Here is a 25,000-nt window from a genome sequence, read left to right on the forward strand (position 1 = left end):
ACCATGGCGTCTACAAAAGCTAAACAAAGTGACATTTTCATACAATTTTAATACTCCAAAGTGCTAAAATTGAAACGAAATGTTACAGTTGTTTGGCGCAAAGCTTTTCCGATATCCAGTTCGGTATGTTTGTTTGAGTTTTTGGTTTACGTTAAGATAGGCCGAACCAGGGGGCTATGCCAACGAAGCATCCCGATACCCTATATTGCCACCTCAATAGCTCGTTTTTGGGGTAAACGGGCAGTGGCAACTATATTGCCACCAGCGTTTTTGGACTGAACGGGCAGTGGCAACTATATTGCCACCTAGATTTTTGAGAGTTTCTTTCAAACAAAAATTGTTTTGTACATATAATCATTAGTATAATCATTTCCACAATAGTATGCGTTGATTACTCTTCTAGTTTTCTCGGCCTTATAAAGGGTTAAAGGCCGTTATGCAATTTAATTACGGCTAGATGCTGTAATAAAGCAACTGTTGGTTTACCAACACGGCTTGTCGGATGTAAACATTATTGTCAAAACAAACTTTAAGCGGGATATATAGCTACTACACAAATTCTTTACAGCTATCCATGTATGTGCTGTGCAATTATTTGGGTTGCTTTTATTGCACTTTAATTCAATGCCGGAAGATTTGCCGGAAGATGTGCAAATCGACTAAGAGTCCCAGCTACTACAACAGCTGCTTTTATACAGTACGTTTTGTAATGTTGCCAAAACACAAAACAGCAGCGCTTCGTAGCCGTTTAAAGAACACTCTTTCAGCTAGAAGCTGTGAAGAAGAATCTGTTGGCGCAACCACACAGCTTGTTCAATGTAAACATTATTGCGTTTGACGTTTCACAAGCTTTTACAGCAAGATGAAGTTGGGTAAGGTTTCTTATGGCACAATTATGAAGCCTTGTCTGGAGTAAAACAAAACGGGCTATTTTCTATGTTATTTATATATAGCAGTGTGGCAGCGAGGACATCATCGGGACCAGTGGATACGGAGATCGGGAGTTCGATTCCAAGTAGCGGCAAGTACTTTCATTATTCAATTTTAAAAGTGATAATTCCAGTTCCACATGTATTGCGTCACGGTATCCATAACCTAATTATATTTAATCGTTCAATTTGGGGATGCCGTAAAACTATTATTTAACAACTGCGAAAAGGCTGAAAAAGCGCCTTCTCAAGATGTTATTCAGTTAGTGGTTACATAGGAGCCGAGAAAAGAGCTATGACTAGGTGGCATAGAAGCTGATCGCACAGCATGTACATGCTGATTAAGTTCGCCAGATTCATTGGTATAGGGCTTGCACAGAAGCTTCCGTCCATATGTACAACACAGTAACTCAGCATCAAGCCGTAGTAAGGACGCTTTGTTGACGTTTACATTCAGAATAAATGTTAGTTGGGAAAAGGCCGAATCACAAAAGGCCGAAAACACGAAAGGCCGAAGGTAACAAAAGGCCAAAGCACGTAGTGTGAACTGGGCGATGGATTTCCATGAAAATCGTTCAAGGTGGTACGTCTGTTTGTCTGTGGCCTTATGTAGGCATTTTCCTCAGGTTTTGATGAAAGCATTTCTTAGACAGTAGCGAATATTATAAAGATAATCATTGATATTTTGTAACAAATAATGAAGAAAACACCTTTGCTCAAATGGAAATTCTGAGCATGGAGTAAATAAGAGAAGAACTCTTGGACAAACTCGACAATTTTTCCATGAAATTTGACGTTATATGTAAAAATGTGGAACAAAATAAACTTTATGGTAAATAAAATTGTTTGAAATCATCAAAAAATATTAACTATTTTTTAATGATTTTTAATTAATTTTAAGAAAGTGTTAAAATTTCTCAGTCTGTATTGGTACGTTTACCCTCGTCGTGTTGGTGAGTGGTAGGCAAGTATGTTTGGGGAACACTGGGCCACAAGTTTGTTTGTAAACAAAGTCTATATCACTCGAAACCGCTGCGTTTTGCTTTCGTAAATTTGTAGATAAAGGAAGCAAACAGTAACAGCAAAAAGTGTAGCATAGTATGTTTGTGATTTATGTCGTTTTCGTTTTTGCGGTGGAGCTACACCGGTGCAGCACTTTTGCACCGAAAGTGTTCGTTTTTGATTTTCGTGCTGCACCGGTGTAGCACTTTTTCTGCACCGCTCAAGATAGTGCAGCACTCAAAAATTCGAGAGTGTAGCGGGTGTACACCATGTCCACCAATCAACGTTTGCAAAGTTGTAAATATTTTGGTTTTTATTCACGCACACCAATGCAACTGCACCGAAAATGTTCGGTTTTGCAGTGAAAAGTGTAGCACGAAGCGGTGTAGCACCGCTACAAAAACGAAAACGACATTAGTTAATCAACTATCGTTATTCTATTGGACAGAGGTATATAAGATTAAAGAAACAAACCAAATCATGTCCAAGCGTTGCTGTGCTGCTTCATGCTTCAATGCTGTAGCGACAAACCGCTCGGTTGAATATTTTGGTTTCCCCAAGAGCAACGAATAGTAAGTATTAAGCAATACAAGGGAACTACTTAATAGGTATATTAATCATTCGTTTATTTTAGTGCAGCGGCATGGGCCAAAGCAGCTGGTCGGGAAGATCTGCTCGACAAGAGTCTCAGCAATATTATCAAGTATTTCCTCTGCTCGGAGCATTTTTCCGACGATTGCTTCCAAGACCCACCGCACAATAGAAAACTGAAGAAAACCTCCCGTCCCGTGGTGGTTCCGATTCCGACGATCTTTCACAACAACTTCAACGAGTGTGTTTCTAAAGCTTTGAAGGAGGAACGGACCTCTATGAGTGTCATCGAAGTTGGTAATATTGTGGGAATTTCAGAGCAAATGTCCATTCCAGAAACAGTATTTGTTGATGACAGTTTAAATGAATCGGAAGAAGTACAATCCCTAGAACCAATAGTCATAGAGGCAGTAGGCGACGTCGTAATAAGCAACGAACAGCAAACGTCCGACTATGCAGAGCCTACTGATATCGAAGTAATCGAGCAATATGCTGATCTGAAAGTCGAGGAAGAGGAGCACAATTTGCCGTTTATTGAGGATACGGCCACACCTGAGCAGTTGATGCACTCACAGCAAGAGTACGATGATGGTGACACTTTTGAGAGGACAACCTACACGGAGCTCATTGTTGGACCAAACAGCTGCCGCCTATGCCTTTCGATCAAAGGGAACGAACTGTTCGTGCCGATATTCGACTATGGCAGTGAAGTGGCCTATATTCTGGACACGTTGTTACCTGGGGCGGTAAGTATTTAAGTGAGTTGTTTTTTTTATTAAAAAATTATAGCGAGCTCATATAAAAGGGAGCGGAACTGGTAGGATGATTAAAGCACCTGACTATCACGCTGAGGACCTGGGATTGAATCCACTCACGACAAATTTACAAAATGTGAGTTTTCCCTTCGGAAGGGAAGTAAAGCATGGGTTTTGAGATAATCTATCTGTAGCAGAGCAGTAGGCTATGCTAAGGTGACACTTTGAAGAAGAAGACATTTTCCATTATTCGTTGTTAGACCTCCAAAGAAGAAGCACCTAATAAACTATCATTGTTAACAGTCAACTCTTATTCTGGAGTCTACAATACTATCCTAAACATCTCGTTAATAAGATAAAAAGTGAGCACGATGGATTCAGTACCATTCCAACATATTATCGTCATACGTTCATGAGACTATAGTCGTTACTTGTGTTCATTCCACAAATGGAGTGACGTGACACAGCTTGACTCGCATATCGAGGAGAGTAATCTCGAACTTGCGATCGAAATCTCGATCACTGAAAGATCGCGGGTTCGGCATCGTAGCGTTGCAGAAAGTTTGTTGGACAGGATTCATGATGCGAACGTTTAAAAGTAATCATACCATCTACCGATAATATGGTCTACCCCAGATCTTCGGCTACACATGCGAGCTGAAAACAGCTTTCATTGTGATGGGCGATATGCAGAGGCACGTGAGCAGTAACAGTCAATCAGTCAACAGTAAGTCAATCAGTAACAGTACTAGATTGAAAGTAGTGAGCCGGATTTTAGTATGGTGAGATGATCAATTCTCCATTTCTGGAATTAAAATTGTGCAAACAGCGTGGTATTATTATGATTTCTTGACTAATTCAATGCTGTTTGACCAAAAGTTTGGGTAACTGTGTTGTTGAACTTGCAAGAAATAAATAATACAACAACAGCAGTCTAAAGGACTGCTGGAGTACAGTAAAAGCACACATCAACGAAGGATCCGAAAGCACATGGATAGGAGTCGGCAGAACTAATGGGTTCGACGAGGAGAACAGTGCGATTTTGGAGGAAAATAACGCAGAGCCGGCAGAGCATTTACCAGCTCTACCAAAGCAGCACCAAAGCAGCTGATAAGGCTAGCAACTCATCAAGATGGGTCCAGCCTGCCGGCATCGATGCATAATCAGGATATAGGAATCGAGCAATTTTCGGAGGAGTGGGAGGAGGGGATAATTTGCCCCGTTCACAAGAGAGGCCACCATTTGGAATGTCGCTTACAAAGTGCTGTCCCAGATCATCTTCCGTCGTCTGTCACTTAAAACGAAAGAGGTCGTGGAAAATTGTCAAGACGGCTTCGGGTGTAAGGGTTTCGGGTGATCTGTCTAGCTCGTTCGAATCTCACCAGGGACTCCAACAAGGTGATGGGCTATCATACCTGCTGTTCAACATCGCCCTGGTAGGTGTTATTCGACGATCCGGGCTGAACAAGCGCGGCACGGTTTTGATGAAATCCGGTCGATTTATGTGCTTTGCGTAAGATATGGATATTATTGCCAGAATATTTGGAACGGTGGCAGAACTATACACTCGCCTGAAACGTGAAGCAGTTAAGATCGGATTGGTAGTGAAAGTGCCAAAACCGAAATACATGCTGGTAGGCAAAACCGCAAACGACAGGGGCAGCCTAGACAGCAGCGTTCCGATAGATAGGGACACTTTCGATGTGGTGGAGGAGTTTGTCTGTCATGGATTCTTATTAATGGCAGACAACAACGTTAGCCGTAAAATACGAAGGTGCACCATCAGTAGAAATCGAGCCTACTGTGGGCTCCACAACAACTTGCGGTCGAAAAAAGGTACAAAATGGTGATTCTCTATTAGAACGAGACCTGGACTAAGCTCGAGGAGGACATGAAACAAGCATTTCAACAGCATCCAGAAGGTAACAAAAACTGAAAGGATACGATTGGCAGAACATTAGAATGCCGGACAACAACCCTACAAGGTAACCCTAAATGGCATTGTTTGGGCCAGGGCAACGGACTGTATAGTTCTTTTCAGAGGAAAACATGGCGAATCGGTTACGGAATTCGTGCGGATTTGGCAAAAAAAAAGACGCGGACACCGTCTTCAGCCAGAGGCTGCACAGACTGAATGAAACTTAAACACTAGACAAGGGACACACGGAGCATGCACCAGTGGATACGGAGAAGAAACTATTCTCACGAAAAGTTTCATCGCCCGGAGCGGGAATCGAACCCTCACCCCATAGCATGGTGCGATTAGAAGCTTGGTGACCCTAACCACACGGCTACGAGGCTCCACAGAAAAAGGAGAACAATTTCACTTATTTCTACATTTATTTTTTCTAGTCAAATCTACTCTACCCATGATCGCATATCAGTCCCATATTTGCTGGGTTTCCTATTCATATGGGACAATTATGCGATCATAGGCAGTACTCTTTTTATAACAATGGCTGTCGTTTGCCAGCAGAACGCGATAGGATGAAGCTCGCGACGCGCGTCCATCCTTGTTCGTGGTTCAGATGGGACTCTCTCCACAGGAGTGCTGCACTGCTACTAACACGTCTCTCGGTCCTGGTATTTGTAACGGACGAGACGACCAAGCAACGAGCGCAGAACAAGTTTGTTAGTGTTGGTGGTTTACTAGGGATGTCGAAGCCGCTTCCGTCAGGGGACGGAACAGGCATGTTACGGGAATGCCCGATAACAACCCTACAAAGTTGGTGTGGTGTTAGCTAATCACAGGTTAACACAAGAAGGCGTGGAGCGCAAAATACTCGATTGGCGGACCAGGAAGCGCGTTATCTGGCGTGACCGATGTTGGAGAGCTGTAGCTTCAAACCGAGTATTATGACGGCAAATTGTTGACTCAGTGTTATCATGAATTTGATGTTGAACTAAATAAATAAACGAATCAGATCTGTAGCAATGACTTTGAAAAACTAGCAGACAATTGTTTGACAAAACAAGTAGTACTTGGAGATTCTTAAAATGTTGTTTTCGCCTCTCTTTCACAGGTGAAACCAGACGACGGATTGCCGCAACAAATTTGCTTAGCATGCCTCGAAAGTGCCACCAGGTGCCTCAGCACGATAGAAAAATTCAAAGCAATACAAGACAAACTCAAAGAGCTACAGTAATGCAGGGATTTCTTTTTATTCTATCCGAAATGATTTCCAAACAACGAAAAAATAACTAAGGCTAATCAAAATTGTTTAAAAAACACATAAAGCTAGATTTTCAAATCCACTAACTGTTATTTTTAGTTATAATATATTTTGTTTGTTCTCATCCTGATTTGCCTTTTTGTCATTCGTTTACTTCTGTTTCAACGAATCTTAAACAAAGAAAAATACAAAAAAATATGTGAAGTACAAAATTACAGAAATAAAATTGAAACTTTTTGTACACTATAGATTTCAAATCGGTATCGTATCACTAATTTCTTCATTTACAGGTTAACATAAAAGTATATGCAATAATATAGGAAGATAAAATTTTTCAGGATGTATCAATAGTATGCGTTGTTGGTATCATCATTTTCAGTAAAAATAAGTGGTCTTCTTACCTTGGCCTGTGACAACCACCGCTCCATCCAGCTTTTATCTCACCATATTCCGCTGTAAAATGCCTAAACCTAGGGGAGTGGCTCCGTGCCAGCAACCAACGCCCGTGCTAATTGGCTGGTTGATTCAATAGTTCGAGTTGGTCTTCATTTTCTTGCTCCGATGGATTCCGCCCAGACCATTATTGCTGGCACCATCGTCAACGTCCGAACTGTCCGATTCGCGTGAGCTATCGTTCATGCCTAGTCCGAGATCGCTGCCGTCACCGAAGTTCCCGGTGGCACGTGCCTGTTCCAGCTGACGGACTGTTGTGTAAGAGATAGTAATGAAATCGATTTATAAACCTCAAATTGCTATTTTCAAAAACGTGATTGGATGCACCGATCAGCAATTTATCTCAATAACTCGGAAAACCTCTAGTTAGTTTAAAATACCTAATGATTGTTCCTCCGCTAATGATCCGTGTGTAGAAGAGTCAATAGAGCATTGTAATGAGATTATCGATTTGACGACGATACTTACTTTGTGTTTCCAGCAAAGTATTCTGCCTCTTCAGGTCATCTATGTCCTGTTGATGGGAGTTGTTTTTACGTCTCATAAACTGGATGTATTCTGCGGCTTTCTTGAGAATTTGTGCACGACTAGCCTGTAAATGGTAAGATTTGAGCAAGAATAAGATTAATGTAAGGTAGTAAGGTATGTAAGATCATAAATAATTTGTACCTTTTCGCCTTGCAACGATGGAACCGAGTCACGAAGAGACGTGAAACTATCCTTTATATGATCGCGCCTTTTTCGCTCCAGTGCATTATGGTGAGCACGCTTCTCGGCCTGATAAAAGAAAAGAGGAAAGCATTTACCTAGGGTATCGCGCTACTTGGGCGGTGGTTTTCTTCGTCTGTTATTCTCGTCTGTTTTCCACTGTAACTCGGTCAATTTTGAACCGATTGACTTGAAATTTTGTACACGGGTAGATACTATACCTATCTCACCGCATTCCAAGAATTGTGGCAATTGGTTCAAGATTGACTGAGTTATAGTGGAAAACAGACGAATATAGAAGCCACCGCCCAAGTAGCGCGATTCCCTATTACTAAATTAAATTAAATCGTCAAGTTCCACCACTGAATCGAATCCCAACTATCACGGAGGAAAAGGGGCAAAGCCAAGCGTCATCGACAGTCATCTGGGATGGCTGACCTCACGCTTCGACCGGCAGGCATTTGTGGGCCAGCTGCTCATGGAGGTTAACATTGACGAACTGTCTAGCGACGATTTAGTCGAATACCTAAACCGTCAGTGCGACGTCGCAATACCACGGCGATCCCTACCCATTAATGCCCCAGAACTCCCTGGACTTCATACATCTTGCTAAAAGCTAAGAAGAGGATGCAAAGAGCTCACACCTATGAGAGTAAAATAGAGCGAAGCGATGCTTTAACATGGCACGGCGGTTGAACTGGGACAACAGGAATTACGGATGACCTGTTCCGGTGGTAAAGTTTCACTCAACGCGGTAACCCCAATTCAAGGCCGCATCTTCCCGAGTTGAAAGGAACAGAGAGTTGTATCACTGATAAATCCTCAGCAACCACAAGTTTAGGCGAGTCAGAGGGAGGACGCCCCCATGGACCATAGATGATAGGAAGAAGAAGAAACCGCAGAAGATGCGCTACTCAAGGATACCAAGTCAATTAAACGTAGGAGGGCAGGTGCCAAGCGCGAAAAGGGTGGCGCACTCGTCATCAAGATACTGAAGAGTCTAAGTACTCTGAAGCCTTGAAGGCGATGATGAATGACGCCTAGCTCGTGAATCTGGGAGCCGACGTGCGCAGTATTAGATGTACTCGTACAAGTGAAATAATCCTCGCGAGAAAAAGCGCGAGGGCGCCGCCTACAAAAGTCTGGCGGAAGAGGTCCTTAACGAGGGTGTCAAGGTGAGGGCTTATACAGCAGAGGCGACTCTGAAGGTGAAAACCCTAGACGAGAACACTGACGCGGAAGAACTCGTCACGGCACTGCGGCAACAACGCCATTTGACGACGAAGAAGCTGAATTGAGAGGCTCATGGATCTGGAAGAGTAGTAGTTACGAAAGGGTCTGAAGGTAAAGAAAGCTTCTGATCAGAATGAGATTCCCAATGTCTCACTAACGGAGTTGCTCTCTGTCACTATCAATGGTAGGCAAACCACCGATTTTGATAGGCTGACCGCGATCCAAGTCAGCGTGTGCTCTGTTGAGTCACCGTGACTTTCCTTTTTCCGTCACAACTGGAATGACTACGATGGCGGGTAGATATCACTGATAGGCCATATATAAAATTCGTTTCAAAATCAAAATAAATACTTTTCATGAATGAATTTTGAATATGTGGTACTGAATAAGAAGTTTCGCATGTTTGTCATTAAAAGTTTTGAGTTTTGGATAAAATCGCCAAAATGAAAATATCAGTGTCAAGTAATTGCTGGTCACTGCCGTCTTGATATTGATCGGCCTACAGTGATAGGACGGTGGTGCAGAATCAGTAGTCAACTGACATGACTGATATTTCGCAGCTTTGCTCACTAATGGTGGCAATATAGGCTTTTTCTGTCATGTTCAGGATGGCGCTACAGAAATGCTTGGGTGAAGGCTATTGGTTTTAATGCCGAAGCCCAAAAACGAGGAAGCCGTCAAGGGGACTCACCAGAAGGAGTAGGCGACGAATAACCTTGACGAACCGATATGATATGGGACAGTAATGCGATCATAGGCAGAGTAACTCCTGACAGGCTTCAGCTAGACCGCCTAATCATGGTGTTATGCGGCTTTATGCTTACCGTGCCAAGGAATGAATGGTTAGGGGGGTCGAATGAAAACCTAATCATAAACAAAGCCTGTGGAGAATTAGGGCGTCCTCCACAGTATTACGCCTGTGGTGCTTCTCTCTTGACAGTTATACTGGATAGTGATAATTCCAAGAGCTCGGCCTACTCATCGAGCTGCTAAACTACCACAACGCCCTTACTACGCTAACCGGAGAAATGGTGCAGTGGACCTTGTGTTTCTCCGAGATAATCAGTCTCAAATTTGAGGCTAAATAAGGGCGGGATTATTCAAATGTTGTAAATTAGCTTACATTACTACAGCGTTTTCGCCATTGGCGTTTTTCAATTGACACCGATTTGGTTTGTTGTTGATGTTTCCTTTTTGTACTGTGATTGTAATGAGTGTAATCCTGCCTAGTTTGGGTAGTGGCTACGGCTAGGAAACCTCAGATCAATTTTCAGCGTAAAAAGCGTGCGTAGCCTAAGTGGCTCTACTTCAAAAAGTTCATTTTCGTAGGGTAACTTCTGTATAGGTTACCTTGTTTGGAATTACCTATGTTTTAGAATAACGTTAACAGTATGTTTCAACCTTTCCTTATGGATGCCTTCAAGAAAGCTCTGGTAATATATGCTTATGCTCATAAAATCAATAATTAACAAGCGTACAAGTATTTATGTATGCAATTGTGTCATGCAATGCGAACGGAACGATCATACCGCGCAAAACGCCAGTGAAATTGTCGAACAACTTTGCGGGAGCCTCAAAAATGATGCACAAAAATGTTTCTCTTTGTGCTGATTTTTGTGGTTCGACGTTTCTCTTTGTTTTCGCATGCTTCCTCCTTCCTTTGCTTCCTTTGCTTCCTGCGCTACGCTCCCGCACAAATGCCAGCGGTGGGAGCGTACAAAGATAAAGAGAACAAAAACATGCATTTGAGGCACATTGCGGGAGCAAATGACAAGCCTGCGGCCATGCATGAGCATAATTTGTCATGAGTTGCCTGATCCTGATTGGCGTGCGTCTCCATTAAATCAATTTTTGACTTTCTTTCCACTTTTGAGCGTTCCTTCACAAACTTTGCGTATTCAGGCGTCCCTGTTCAACAAACTAGGGAACCTGTACTATGTAATTGGTTGCGATCACTTTTTATGGATAACTCGCTTCCATTGCTACTTCAAGAGAGTTTCATTGTGGTTTTGTTACTACAACGCCCTCCATTGTGGTATACCATAACTATTGCTTTGAAAGAAGCTTGTCCTGCTGCGGTCTGTGCGAACCGCAAGAGGTTTTCCTGAATGGTACTCTGATCTGTTCAAGTTCAAAACATCTTCGGATAAATCAGTCCTTTGTATAGCTACAAATCTCTTGCCTCTGCCTGGAGGATTGTAGCTATAGAATCGATTTAATGGGCACTAAAAAGCTCTGATTGCTTCAAATCTCCAGGAGCAAATGGGATTTTGTCCTATATTTCTCCAAAGACATTTGAGTATTATTTTCAAACATGTTTTGAACTCTTGTAGTTTTCTATTGGGTATTTTCATGGCGTGAAATTACTCCATAGTTTTATCCCGAAAGGGTGCGTGCGTTGTATAAAAAATGAATGAAATCCAGATTTATCTGGTTACCTCATTCTTTCTGAAATGCGTGAAACGCATTGTCGATTATCACATCTGTGATGTTCGTCTGGCTAACATGCCTATTCATGTGAGCTCATATGTCTCCCTTCCTATTTTATCACCTTTCCCTTTCCTAATACCATTCCATCCCTCCCTTGTCTCATTCTCCCTCAGGTAAATGATGAAATAAGCTTATAATATAAGCCTTATATGTATGGCGATGGCACAAATGTCCCAAATGAAGGATTACGTGCCTCTGGAGCCGGCCTTCTGATACATGATACCTGGTATCCTTTTAGCAACATTATATAAAACTGAAGAGAGTGTTCCGACTCGCGGGTCACGAGTGCGTATCGAACCATTTCGACGGAGGCAGTTTGTGTTATCGCGGGAATGATGCCCATTTACATCATCCTGGTCGAGGACGTGGAACGCTACCAACAGAAAAACACCAGATACATGAAACCTCTCAGGGCGAACTATTAAACTAAGTGGCATCAAGAGTTGAATAATGCAGTGTATAGCAGATGGACCCACCGGCTCATACCAAACGTTACAACGTGACTTAAGCGTGGGTTCCTTTTCCTGGTCGTGGTTTCTTCAGACAGGATCCGGATCGACTTGGTCACGCTCCCTCACACTACAGGCAAAAGGGTAGTGTGTTAACGTAGGGGAGTCACCGGAGCACGCCGAATGCTCCGTGACAGCTGACAATGTTGTTGGAGAAATGTGCCTCAAAGAAGACACGTGGAACGCTGTCGATAGCGTAGTAACGGGCATAATGTCCGTGCTATAGAGATAGTGGCATGAAGACCAGAAAGCATCGGACCGTGATCGCAGTAGCCTAATCCACCGTCGAATATTTGACCGAGCCGTCCGTAACGTGGCACCGGTTCTAGGTTGTCGGGGCACCGACACCACCATGAGCCGAAGGGCTTAGCATGGTGTTTGATAACAAATTGAAACAGAGGGCTCTTGTAAAGTACAATAACAAATTAGAAGTCGTGCACACAACAGATAACACGCTCCTCCCGAAGTAATAATTTACATTGGTACCGGAGATGTGCTAGTAGCTAGTTTTTTCTTTTCGTGCGGATCAAGTTCCACACAACGCGAAATCCACATTGGAATGTAGTACATGAACAACACAACAGGGGCCTGTAGCATAATGAAAATTTTACTAATAATATTAGTCTTGTAGCTTGTAACTTATAATTTTCTGTTGCATAAAAATACTACAAGTACAAGTTACAAGTCCAATACTACAAGTCGGTTGGACTAATATTATTAGTAGAATTTACAAGTATATGTTGTATAAACAAACTACAAGTATAAAATATTAGCTATGACTTGTACTTTTGATTACAAGTCTCAAAGGTCTTGTAAAATAATTTACAAGTTGGATTTAAAGTATTGCAGAAGTCATATTTAGTTTTGAATACATGCACATCCATGGATTTACCATTTTGATGAACTCAAAAGATATTATTTATCTAACATGTCAACCTTAATTTGAGTTTTCGACGATTTATTTGACAGTATGTTATCGAAACTCATTGAAGAGAAAATTGCGTTGATGTACACTTTGTATCTCGCTTTGTATCCAAGATATATTTTTTGCTGAGTCTCTCAAGTTCTCCAAAGTTTCTACAATACCCATCTTTGATTGGAGGTTCTTGGTAAAGTTATATATTATGGCCACTGCATAAGCACAGGCTAAAGTTGCAGATGTGAAATAAATTTGAATCAATTGCTTTTATTTCGCATCATTAAGCTAATCAAGAGCTACAATATACATACACTAATTCGAATCGAGTTGCGACATACACAGCTAATCGCGTTCGGTATTTTTTACCGAAATCTCAACCGCTGAGCGTTCGGTAATGGATTTTTAACGAAATTCTGTAAAAACAAAACAAATTTCAGTAAAATGTTATCGTTTATCTGTCAAACTCTAACGAACTTCGGTAAAAGTTGCTACATTTACCGAGTTTTTCCTGTAAAACAAACTTAACGGTTGAGATTTCGGTAAAACATTACCGAAGTCGGTGATGTTTTCTGTATACTGTATACATGACGTTGTAGTGCCTAAACTTAACGTCAGTTATTATTATAACCATGTTTTGAAAATGAAATTTTAGCTGAAAAATGTGAAAAAATAAAAACAATTTTCAAATAGGCTAAATCCAATTTTCAGGTATTGTATTTAATGTTTATCACATTTTTTGACAAAATCTAATCTTAAATCTTGTAAACAAAGTACACACAAACTTTTCCCCGGATAATCGAGCCATTTTTGCCGGATAATCGAGCCCCGGATAATCGGGCCCCCGGTTAATTGAACCCCCGGATAATCGAGTCCGACCTGTACATGTTTCTAAATCTTTATACATTGTTTTTCACCCAGTACTATTAAATCTTTGGGACATTTACTTACTAAAAATCTAGGTACTTGCAGTACTTTGTAAAAAAAATATTTCGTCAGAGCGGCCGAAAATTATCCAAACAGCACATGCTTTTCTTCATCTATCGTATAAAGAATGCAAAACTTCGGAATAAATGAAGTTATTTCCGGATGTTACGCGGAAAATGCAGAAAATAAACAAACATCCACTGCCATTTCAAATTAATAGTGAACTGTCGGATGAATTTTGACAGGTAAATGAACCAAAACAACTTGTATTTTCATGGTCACTAATATTACAAGTGCTAATAATATTAATGGAAATTTTTTTTTTTTTTTGAAGAGTGACCAGGTGGAGCTGCAGGACAGCTGATAGCAAAGCCTGGACCCTTTCCCAACTTTCCCCCTACTGTTTTGATCGAATGGAAGCTCCAAAGATGATTTGATAATTGAACGATATTTCAATAATGGAAAATCTCCGAGGTCACTGGACAACATTCAGAGATAAAAAAGGGTGTCTATGTCTATGTTAACGCCTTCAGAGTACTATTCTTAAGAAATATACAAAGAACAAAAAGAAAAAAAAAATGTGTCGTAGCTAATTTTTAAAGATTTGATATTTCTGAAAATTATTCGAAGCCAGCTACCAGAACTAGCGTTTTCAGCCGATATGGGCAACTAGTTTTTCTGACAGCTTCCTCAAACAATAATCAGATAATATCCTCAGTTATTTTATAATACATTCTGAAAATTATTTCAAGCTGATTACCAATAGTGTCAATAACCGATGTTAGTCATTGACAGCACCAGCATCATCTCCAAATAACTCTCATATTAGTGTTAGATAACACTTTTTGAGCTTCCATTCGATATTGTAAAGAAATTTGTCAAACCCTATTTGTCAAAATATAGTCAATAATAATAACAAATTGTGTTTCTAATTTCGCTAGTCGTCTTCTGCATATCTGTGATCATCTCAGTCCAAAGTAATATTATATCCATCGTAACCCTTTACAATGTCAACCGTCCTAAGTCCTAACTGAATTCCTGCTTTTTTGATCAGTGAAATAATACCGTCTAAGATATAAAAACAAAAAAGTTCAGTCAACTGATTTTTGTCAAAAATGAAAATGATAATGATTATTTGTCAACTTTTATAAATTCACAAAACCCATAAAAATAAGAAATACAAATACAAACTCCTATAATCAACAGTTTTATCTTCACCTAATCAGTCCATAATCTTCTAATTGTAATGAATCTAATCTGTAAGGCTGTAAGTCAACTTATCCTAGCGTCCCCTGTCCTGTGTACTAACGAATTCAAGTAACGAATGATGAGTGTAACGCAGAGCCTCCTCTACCCACTCTTGCGTTACGTTAAATTTAACAATTATTGTTAAATTTGAGAAAATTCAAAGAATGCAAAGATTAGGTCTATGCAAGCTGAATTATAATTTGTTTTTGACTTGTGATAAATGCACGACGGATACTCCTTTGGTTCCCATTAGCACTTACGGCGATTCCTTCACTTGCGCTCAACTCGTAAACTAGATATATCTAGCTCAAAGTCCAAGCGGTGGTGAAAGAACTGGCGCTAAAATGCTAATGGGTTAAGCCCTCCCATCGCGTCAAGATCGAATATCCAGGGGGAGGGCGTTTCGCGAAAGGCAAAAGTTATAATAATATAATGAGAATAGTCATAAATAAAAAGAAATAAAATCCAGTGTATTTCCTAAGTGGCTATTCAGAATGGTTCCACGGACATGGATAGCAAATCATTAAATTTTTGTAATGTATCGGATGTGTTTTAAAATCCATTCGTTTATGTAGTGTACTGCTTTCCTGAAGTACCAAAGATGCGCGATCGCGAGTTAATGATTTGCATCCCATCTTCAAGGGATCACTACAAGCTCAACCCATCATTCCAGCTCTTTAGAATATCAGTGTTGATGAGGTTTTTCAAATATTACGTAACTTGTATGGGAAAGCTTAGAATTTTTCACACAAAATACAATAAATACTGTTACATAATCTTTCAACGACCCCTTACTTGTTCTCCCAAGAATCCTGCCTCGACCAAGTTGGCAGAACGCTGCCCAAACCCTCTCTGAACTGAAGGGCAATATTAATGGAAAATTGAGCCTTTATGCAACACAAATTATTAGCACTTGTAATATTAGTACTTGTAACTTGTAACTTGTAGCTAATATCATTAGCCCGATTATGCTACAGGGCCTGAGATTTTAAATTCCTAGAATGCATGATAAAACTTGCTCAATTTGTCATACTGAGTTGAATGATACATATATGAGTCTTGACCTTTAGGATCTTGAATCAAATTCGATTTTCTAAGCGGCATGTGAAAAAAGTCAAAACTAACACAAGACAAAAAATGTTCAAATTATAGACAAGATGGCGCAGTAATTTAGTTTGATATTTTAGTTTATGGACCAAGTAGGCCATGTTATTGATAAAATTTATTGGAATACTCGAACTGTCAACCTAATGTAAACAGCTCCCCAGGTAGCAAACTTTTTTTCGGATTTAAGCGTCGAAAGACTAAAAAAAGTTTGAGAAACACTGCTTTAGGTAAACGAAATTTTGATAAAATTCAACCTCATTCTTCCGAAGATTTTTTGTCATGAGACAATGAGAAACAAGTGATGACCTTGAAAATCTTACGCAGAAAATTCGCTTTTTTTCATTTATGCCCACGCTTCACATATTGCGATACAAATTACCGATTATTTTTACCTACCTGTGAGTAAATTTGGCCCCCAGCCGAATTCCGCTGCGATTTCGTATTATCGGAATCCTCTCCATCCTACAACAATAACAATAATAATCATATAAATAAACACATCCAAAATTCGACTCTTCCTTGGGAATCACGCCAAATAAACTTACATCGCTGTCGATGTCGATGTCCCGGTCATCGTCGCTCATGTTTTCGTAGGAATCTCCGGTGCTGACCTTCCGTGCCTGCTGCTGCCGCTGGGAGTCCTCGTATAAGCGCATCCACAGGCTGTTGCTGTCGTCGTCTCCTGCGCTTACTTTTCCACACCACAGCCTACTACTGCTGCTGCTGCTGCCGTAAGCTCCTCACGCACGAAAATGCAATCAATCAACACACAATCGACTCCGGCACGCGCACGTATTGCTAAATTTCGAAACCAGCGGGGTAATGCGACCGAAAAACACGGGAAATTCGGATTATCTGTGCGGCGCGTCACGAAGGAAAACGAATTACGATGTAATATGGCCAAGTATAGATGACAGAGCTGTCATCTATTCGCGACTACGAAGTTGTCGAATGTGCGTGAAGGTTTACGTGAGAAAAAACGAGAGGGAAATATTTTTTGCTTTTTTTTCACGCACATTCTGACAGTTCCTTACGAGGTTTTTCATTAGAGCGACAAAGAGTTGGAATCTCTTTTACCTTCGTAGTCGCGAATACTTGGGTAATATTCGCGACTACGAAGGTAAAAGAGATTCCAACTCTTTGTCGCTCTAATGAAAAACCTCGTAAGGAACTGTCAGAATGTGCGTGAAAAAAAAGCAAAAAATATTTCCCTCTCGTTTTTTCTCACGTAAACCTTCACGCACATTCGACAACTTCGTAGTCGCGAATGGAGAAAAACGCGATCCCAGGCTCGTCTTTCAGTAGCGGAGCACAACAATGCGAGGAGATGCGAAAAGTGTAACACGCACACAAACGAAACCGTCTCGCCGCGGCGAGAAAAGGACACGAGCTGTCAAACTTCTGCGGGCGAAAGGGATCAACACGCTAAGGTCAGTTTACCTATTTTTCTAAAATATGGGTAAATTTTACTCAAATTTGCGTAAACTTTACGCAAATATGGGTAAATTAAGCTCATATTTTGCAAAAGTGCACATTCGCATTTATGGGTAATATTTACCCATATTTGGGTTACAATCAGATACACATTACCCATATTTGAGTCTTGTTTACCTACATTTGAGTATCATTTACGCATATTTGCGGTTGTGCACTTTTTGGAAAAAAGGTAAACTGACCTTAGCGTGAAGATCGAAACAGGAGAAGGTGTAACGAACCAGGCAGGAGTGCCAGCTTGCATTAAGGTTATCACGCCCAATCGGCCCAATCGGAAGACGGGAAGACGTTTAAAATCAGTTGATTTGGGGGTCTTTGACAGTTTTTCTATGAACATGACAGTTCAGCGTTTGCGCATTTGCTCGGCAGTTGTAAACAGTGGGATATACGGACCTGTCAACTGGAAAGGCCTATTGGGTTTTTAAATTTACATTAATGTATTAATTTTTTGAGTTTATACAAAAGAGCGAGCAAAAGAGCACTGTGGCATACCAGTTTAGCACCCTATGCGCAGAGATGCAAATCGTCAGCATTCGCGCATCATCGAACACCGTGACCCAACCGCGACAACAATATTCGCGCTCCATCAGACATCGCGACTTCGCGACGTCGCGATGCGCACGTCGTCGGTCGTCAGCGACACGAAGACTCGAGCCGGTCGGACAGGAGACCGCGCCGCCGACGATCGTCCTCTTTCGCATCGCAGCAACCGGGCGGCAAGCACGTGTCATCCAAAACAGGCTGCAGGCAATTTTGCGGCAATCGGCCGAAACTGTAGTGCGGAAATTTACATTGGTGATCCTGCCAGGTTTGCTGCTTAAAGTTTTAAGAGCAAATAAATTGTGAAGGCCGAAAACATATTCCAATGTAAGCTAAATGGTAAGCATATTTGGTGGAAGTGATTTTTTTTCATACTCGCAAAGTAATGCTGTTTGATTGTGCAATGACGCTGAAGAGCAAGAGAGGTTATGAGTGCTGATTGAAAAAAAAATGGAAAAGAACCACACATGGACTTGTGTGAGGATCCGGCGTGATTGGAGTTCCGCCGGGGGAAAATGGAAAAATCCACACATGGACTTGTGTGAGGATCTGGCGCGATTGGAGTTCCGCCGGGGGAAAATGGAAAAATCCACACATGGACTTGTGTGAGGATCTGGCGCGATTGGAGTTCCGCCGGGGGAAAATGGAAAAATCCACACATGGACTTGTGTGAGGATCTGACGCGATTGGAGTTCCGCCGGGGGAAAATGGAAAAATCCACACATGGACTTGTGTGAGGATCTGGCGCGATTGGAGTTCCGCCGGGGGAAGTGAAAAGAACCACACATGGACTTGTGTGAGAATCCGGCACGATTGGAGTTCCGCCGGGGGAAAATGAAAAAAAGACACACACGAACAGTGACATCGGAGTGTGAAGATCCGTACGAGATTGAATTATCGTCGGTAAATTAAAAAATCCAGACGTTATGCACGTGGTTGTGCTTTTGATTGAGTGCTCGTATTGAAGAGCATCTTATGCATGTGGATTACCGTCGGAAGATGCAGATCGAAGCTCGAGAAGTGGCAGCTCAATGTTTATAAATCCGCATGCATGGAATTGTGTGCGCAATTTCAGACGCGTTTGGACTACCGTCGATATTGTAAGCAAGGGAATTCATTTCTTGATTTTAACGAGAAGCTACAGGATGCTCACGTGTATTCATGTTCGTACGACTTGCGACAACGACAGCAAATAGTGCTTGTTGCGACTCTGTAGAAAGAAACCCAGCGGACGTGGTTATGCGTCCGCCTTTGTGGTGTACTGATAGCCTCGGATGTGCTTGGAGAGTCACCGAAATAAAAAGTATCTCGGATTGAGAAACTATGGAAAATATAAAAGTTACTGTACAATTTTTTATAGATTCGAAAATCCCGGAGTTGTTTGAACAGCATTGAACGCTTCGTTCACAAGTTGAATGTGTCCTATAATGTTGAAATTCATGCATAAAAACAAAAGATTTGAAAACCGTCGTGCAGGTAGAGACATTAGTAATTTTGGCGTATTGAGAGTGCCCCAGACGACTCGATTCGCGCTGCAGGTGGAGGAAAATTTCCGTTAAACGAAAAATACTCAACTGGTTCACCAGATGTTTCATGTTGTGGTTTCTAAGGGTTGTAATCATGAGGTGTTATTGCGGACCGATTGGATAACCGTTTGAATGAGAACTATTTCGCTTAGAAAAGATTTCATGTCAATTTAGTATTCTCGGGCGAGTTTTGTCTCACGATGAAAGGTACATTTCGTTGAAAAAAATCAAGAAAAGTAACATACCAAATGTGGTAGCAACCGGACATAAAACTAGTATATGAACCAACATATAAAGTCTTTAACACATCGTTCATTACGTCTAAGTTTGCATTTTTGAAAGTTTTTCAATGGGAAATCTGTCAAACTACTGCCACGCAAAGGCATACGTACCATTATATGGAGCTTTTAAGACATGCACCGCATTTAGATTGCCAAAACATGTTCAGTAAAATTTTATAAATAAAAGGCAATGTTGAAAACAACTTGTATAAATTCGCGAATGAAAATCGATCAACAGATTATGTCATCGAAATTTCTGTTAAGTATGAATCACTTAACACGGATATTTTGAAACATGGACAATCGTCAGAATAATTATGTTTCAAACAAAACCGTGCATGGAATAATAACATATTTAACGATTCTCAAATAAATGCTTTGTTCGCATTACTAAATACTACTTTTCAATTTAAAACTGTAAATGTGCTCCAAGAACACAAAGTTGGAGAGAAGCAGTCGTTCCAGTGAGAACGTAGAGCCACAAAGAAAAAGAAGAAGAAGAAGAACCATTATAGCAACTAGAGAGATCACAAAGCTAAATTAAAAGCTATGGTTCGTGAGGACAATCGAAGGCGGAAGAAGCATCCTGAGTAACGTTATGATTGAATGTTTATATAGAGTGAAGGAAGAGTCGTAATGCATAGTAATGCATAGTAATGCAGTAATGGAGGAGTATAATGAAAACATGGTGGTCATTTATGCATTTGGTCAAACCATAGTCGTCTCTAAATGACGAGATGTGGTTGCAACCATGCGAACGGGCCCTTCCGGTGTTCTGCAAGTGAGAAACAAGTGCAGGTTTATTCAAAAAACATACAGGACCTCGAAGAAGCAAATTTTAACAGCTAAGAAGTAAAATTTTTGAATATAACTGGTACACGACTCTTACGATCATGAGATCGTCTGAGATTCTGGCAACGAAATGTTTCTGTTATTGGCTTAGTGGGTTTGCACGGCATAAATATCACAAGGCAGGCTAGTAACCTATGTAAACATCATTTTTGGATGTAAACATGTGACGTCGTTCTTATCGTTTTACGTTGATCAAATTGGTGAGGAGTACTAGATCATTGTGTAAACGCCTATGAACGATTTGAATTACGTCATCAAAAAACTGTCAGATTTCCGGAAGGTATCACCTTCTAAATATTGTACACCGTGGTGGGTTTGCCTAGAATCAATTGAATTACCCTGTGTTTTAGTAAATCAATAGGTTGACGAAATAATATTCCAGACGCATATGAAGGCCGTATACAATATGTAGCTGGGAGATGGTAACCTTTTTTTGTGTTTTTTTGTCGAGAGGAGAAGGAAGATGTGGCATACCAGTTTAGCACCCTATGCGCAGAGATGCAAATCGTCAGCATTCGCGCATCATCGAACACCGTGACCCAACCGCGACAACAATATTCGCGCTCCATCAGACATCGCGACTTCGCGACGTCGCGATGCGCACGTCGTCGGTCGTCAGCGACACGAAGACTCGAGCCGGTCGGACAGGAGAGACCGCGCCGCCGACGATCGTCCTCTTTCGCATCGCAGCAACCGGGCGGCAAGCACGTGTCATCCAAAACAGGCTGCAGGCAATTTTGCGGCAATCGGCCGAAACTGTAGTGCGGAAATTTACAAGCACCTTTTTCCTAAGCCACTAATTTTTTTTTCAGATTTTTTTACCTTTATTTTGATACCTAAAGGGTCTTGAGTTAGCCTAGCGGCTATGGATTGCCAATCCAGAGTCGGCGGGTTTCGATTCCCGTTCCGGTCGGGAAAGTTTTCTCGACTCCCTGGGCATAGTGTATCATTGTCTTGATTGAGGTCTTGATCATTGTACTTAGGGACTGTTCATAAACCACGTAGACCAAAATTTGGCCATCTCAGACCCCCCCTCCCCCCTCGTAGACTTTTGTCCATACAAAAAATTTGAAATTTGTATGGAGCGTAGACTTTGGTCAGACCCCCCCTCCCCCCAAAAAGTCTACGTGGTTTATGAACAGCCCCTTACCTCACAATGTACAAATTCACACACGCAGAAAAAAGCATGGTAAAATCACAGACAAACAGACGTGTCGCTTGCAAGAAAATGCGATAAAAATCATCGTCACGAAAACATAATCGCCCAATGCTAATTATGCTGTGGTACGCAAATCTACTGAGTAGATGGCGGTAGCACAGACAAACAGACGTAACACTCTGATAATTCTCATCGTACACCGATTTAACGGTCTTTTTCAAAATTTCATAGTTGGCCAACTGCCCAACCGTGGCGCTCGCATAGTTTTTGTTCGAGTTTGACGTTTGCTCACTACCGCCACCTAGTTGGTGGTCGGCCAAACTTAGTCCTTTTAGCATTGGGCGAATATGTTTCCGTGACTATGATTTGAATCGAAAAATGTTCGAAGTGTTACGTCTGTTTGTCTGTGGCGGTAGCACAGATAACAGACGTTTATGCTTATATTGGCAATGTGGGTAAAAATGCTCAACTGCCATTTTGTATGTAACGAGCAGCTGAAACTCATGTGGCAATCATTTAGAGATGGCGCAGTGATCGATAGTCAGTGATCGCTTTCAAGATTGCATGCACTACGCAATTTTACATTCAAGATTGTAAATAATATTAGTGGAAAATTCAGCCTTTATGCAACACAAATTATTAGCACTTGTAATATTAGTACTAGTAGCTTGTAACTTGTAGTCAATATTATTAGCCCGATTATGCTACAGGGCCCTGATGTCCTCGGGGTTGTTAGTCTTAAGTGGATGTCGTCACGTTTCCCATCTGCTCCATCGATGCACCAAGAGATCGGTTTGCTCAGCCCCGTATTTAAGGAAAAGAAGGCAACAAGTTGGGACAGCATTGATGTTCCGATCCGAATGTTCCGGATGATCCGATGTTCGGATCTGAAATCGGGCACAAAGTGGCCGCATTGGGAATGTATAAAATGGCTTTATGGAGGGTGGAGAGAGATCTGCAGGAGATGCAACTAGGGAAGTTTGGGAGGTTGACGAGGTTCCGTAACAAGAGGAATCAGAATGGGGCCCATCGATTAGTTTTGGTGTTCGCCTGTAGAAAAAACAATTGAAACTCCACAGGTAAACATCCGATGAATTTATATCATAATCGAGGAAGCAGCTATACATTTTCTGTTTTAATTTAATAATTGAAGTGTCCGATGACAAGCTTCCACCGCCCTATCGATCGTACGAAATTTCCGAGGAGATTTTATTGTCTTGCTTCAGTTCAGTTTTGTTTTGCTTGAAATCAGCTTTGATTGATACAAACGTCATGCACGCCAAGCCTTTAAACAGCACTATCAGGCTTCTTATTCGGCTGATAGACACTGGGTTTGCAAGCACTATAGCATAGCGTCATATACTAATATACGGCTTATTTCAGTGCTTACTATTTATAATGCCTGAGAGCATTTGAAAATTTCCCACTGAGCCTAATGACACGAAAAAGCTGCTGTATGACCTTTAGACCGCTTAAGCCAGTGCTTAGTGGTTACTTGGGTAATGACTGCGCGCAAGCCAAGCTTAGTTTTTTCAAACTGGCTAAAACAAAAATGAGAATTTTTATTTAAATTCTTTTCAGCTCTATACGAGTCAATCGCAACGAAAAAATACCTGATAAATTATTGATTTTTGTATTACTTTTTCGACTGCTTTGAAGCCTTTTTTTGCACAAATTCTCTTAACTCCATTTTGTCGAACTAGTACCTTTTCGATAATTACACGAGATTCCAGCAAAACAAACGTCCGTGGACCTATATATACCGCATTTAGTTCACCACTGGACTGCGAATTGCGACTTCACAAGTGCGAAAACGTAAATAAAAGTGCGCGATTGTATCAAATCAGGTTGATGTCTTCGGCGCACTATTTCTTCAATCTATGGTGAACAAGTGCTCTGAAGACACCGAGTTGATTTGATGCAATCGCGCACTTTTATTAGCGTTTTCGCACTCGTGAAAACTAGTGCGATAGTCCAGTGGTGAACTAAATGCGCTATATTAAAATTTAAGTTTAGTTATCCGATTTTTGCACTGTTGATTCCATTCCGGAATGCCAACAACAGGGCCAAAATCGTGGCCAAAATCATTAGCTTTTTCAGGCCTTTAGCTAGGCCTTTTTTACATGTTACGCCATAAGCTCACCTTGTTCTGTAACAAACCTTGCCACCGAGCGAAATTTCTCCCGCGGCGGGAGAAGAGAAAACCGAAACCGCGGGAGAGAATTCGCCCGCCGAGCGAAAACACGATCGCACAATCTCAGTGACCGTTGACAGTGGGAAGGAAAAGTTTCCAATATTTTGCATCGTTTTTGTTTATCGAAGGAAATTTTGTGCTATTTTCAACGTTTTGCTGGCAATTTGGGTGGAATTACGCTTGGTTGAACCATCTAGAAAGTGACGGGGAAGATGACCTGCTGAAGAATGGACAAGCTGCGGGTGAAAATGTTGATCAATGACATCGAAAACAAAGACGAGCTCTTCAACGTCATTGTCGGTGAATTGCGTTGCCATGGGATCAAGTATCGGAAGGAAAAGCGGTCCAAACCCGGTCAGGTAGGAGATTTCTGGGGTTGGCGGTGCAGGTTCCAATGGGTTTTTCAAATGCATTTCCATCCGTAGGACAAGGGTCGCTGCAAGCGGATTTTCAATGTCCCGTTGCATACGTTGGAACTGACGGATGTGATTATGGCAAACGGGGGCATAGCGCAGGTTCCACTGTTTGTGTCGGATGCTTGCCAGCGGATTCTGGAGCAGGTGAACACAGAGGGACTGTTTCGGAAAGCTGGTTCGTCGAAGCGGCAGCAGGAGATTAAGGTACGTGGGTGACTTGTTTATTTGTTTGGGTGGGCGTAATCCAGAACTACTCATCACAACGGATGTGCTTATTTTGACTTATTTCCAAATTTTAGGCCAGCCTCGAGTCTGGGCATCCGCTGGGAAAATCGCATCACGTCATCGATGTGGCAAATATACTGAAAACGTTCTTTCGTGACTTACCGGAAGCTCTACTACCACCGGGAAACATTCAGGAAGCGCTCATCCGATGCCTGATATCGGGCGAGCATAAAGTGTACGATCTCTTGATCACCTGCTTGCTGCTTCCTCCC

The 25,000-nt window shown here is 41.5% G+C and overlaps 2 protein-coding genes and 1 non-coding gene across 4 annotated transcripts; 2 read left to right on the top strand and 1 right to left on the bottom strand.

Annotated features, from left to right (window-relative positions):
• The first annotated feature begins 1,993 nt into the window (after positions 1 to 1,993).
• On the top strand, positions 1,994 to 6,861 carry LOC115260871 (THAP domain-containing protein 1 B). 2 transcript variants are annotated; one of them, XM_062845763.1, is made up of 4 exons: positions 1,994 to 2,027; positions 2,380 to 2,503; positions 2,566 to 3,268; positions 6,301 to 6,861. In XM_062845763.1, the coding sequence occupies exons 2-4, from the start codon at positions 2,412 to 2,414 to the stop codon at positions 6,421 to 6,423; spliced, it is 918 nt and encodes a 305-aa protein (XP_062701747.1). In that variant the 5' UTR covers positions 1,994 to 2,027; positions 2,380 to 2,411; the 3' UTR covers positions 6,424 to 6,861. The 2 variants fall into 2 exon arrangements, with proteins under 2 accessions (XP_062701747.1, XP_062701746.1); XM_062845762.1 differs by having other exon boundaries at positions 2,014 to 2,503.
• Positions 6,476 to 16,964, bottom strand: LOC109412153 (protein max). Its single transcript, XM_029862196.2, has 5 exons — positions 16,587 to 16,964; positions 16,438 to 16,503; positions 7,573 to 7,680; positions 7,372 to 7,495; positions 6,476 to 7,154 (listed from the first exon to the last, which is right to left on the bottom strand). The coding sequence occupies exons 1-5, from the start codon at positions 16,695 to 16,697 to the stop codon at positions 6,976 to 6,978; spliced, it is 588 nt and encodes a 195-aa protein (XP_029718056.1). The 5' UTR covers positions 16,698 to 16,964; the 3' UTR covers positions 6,476 to 6,975.
• Positions 16,965 to 24,128: 7,164 nt separating this feature from the next.
• Positions 24,129 to 25,000, top strand: LOC109412155 (inactive Rho GTPase-activating protein 11B; the record flags this gene model as incomplete). The annotated part of the gene is given in 3 exon segments (XR_003894693.2): positions 24,129 to 24,446; positions 24,513 to 24,707; positions 24,803 to 25,000. It is a non-coding gene; the product is annotated as an inactive Rho GTPase-activating protein 11B (transcript).

Source organism: Aedes albopictus, chromosome 1 (genome assembly GCF_035046485.1).
Source record: "Aedes albopictus strain Foshan chromosome 1, AalbF5, whole genome shotgun sequence".
Taxonomy (NCBI): Eukaryota; Metazoa; Arthropoda; class Insecta; order Diptera; family Culicidae; genus Aedes; species Aedes albopictus.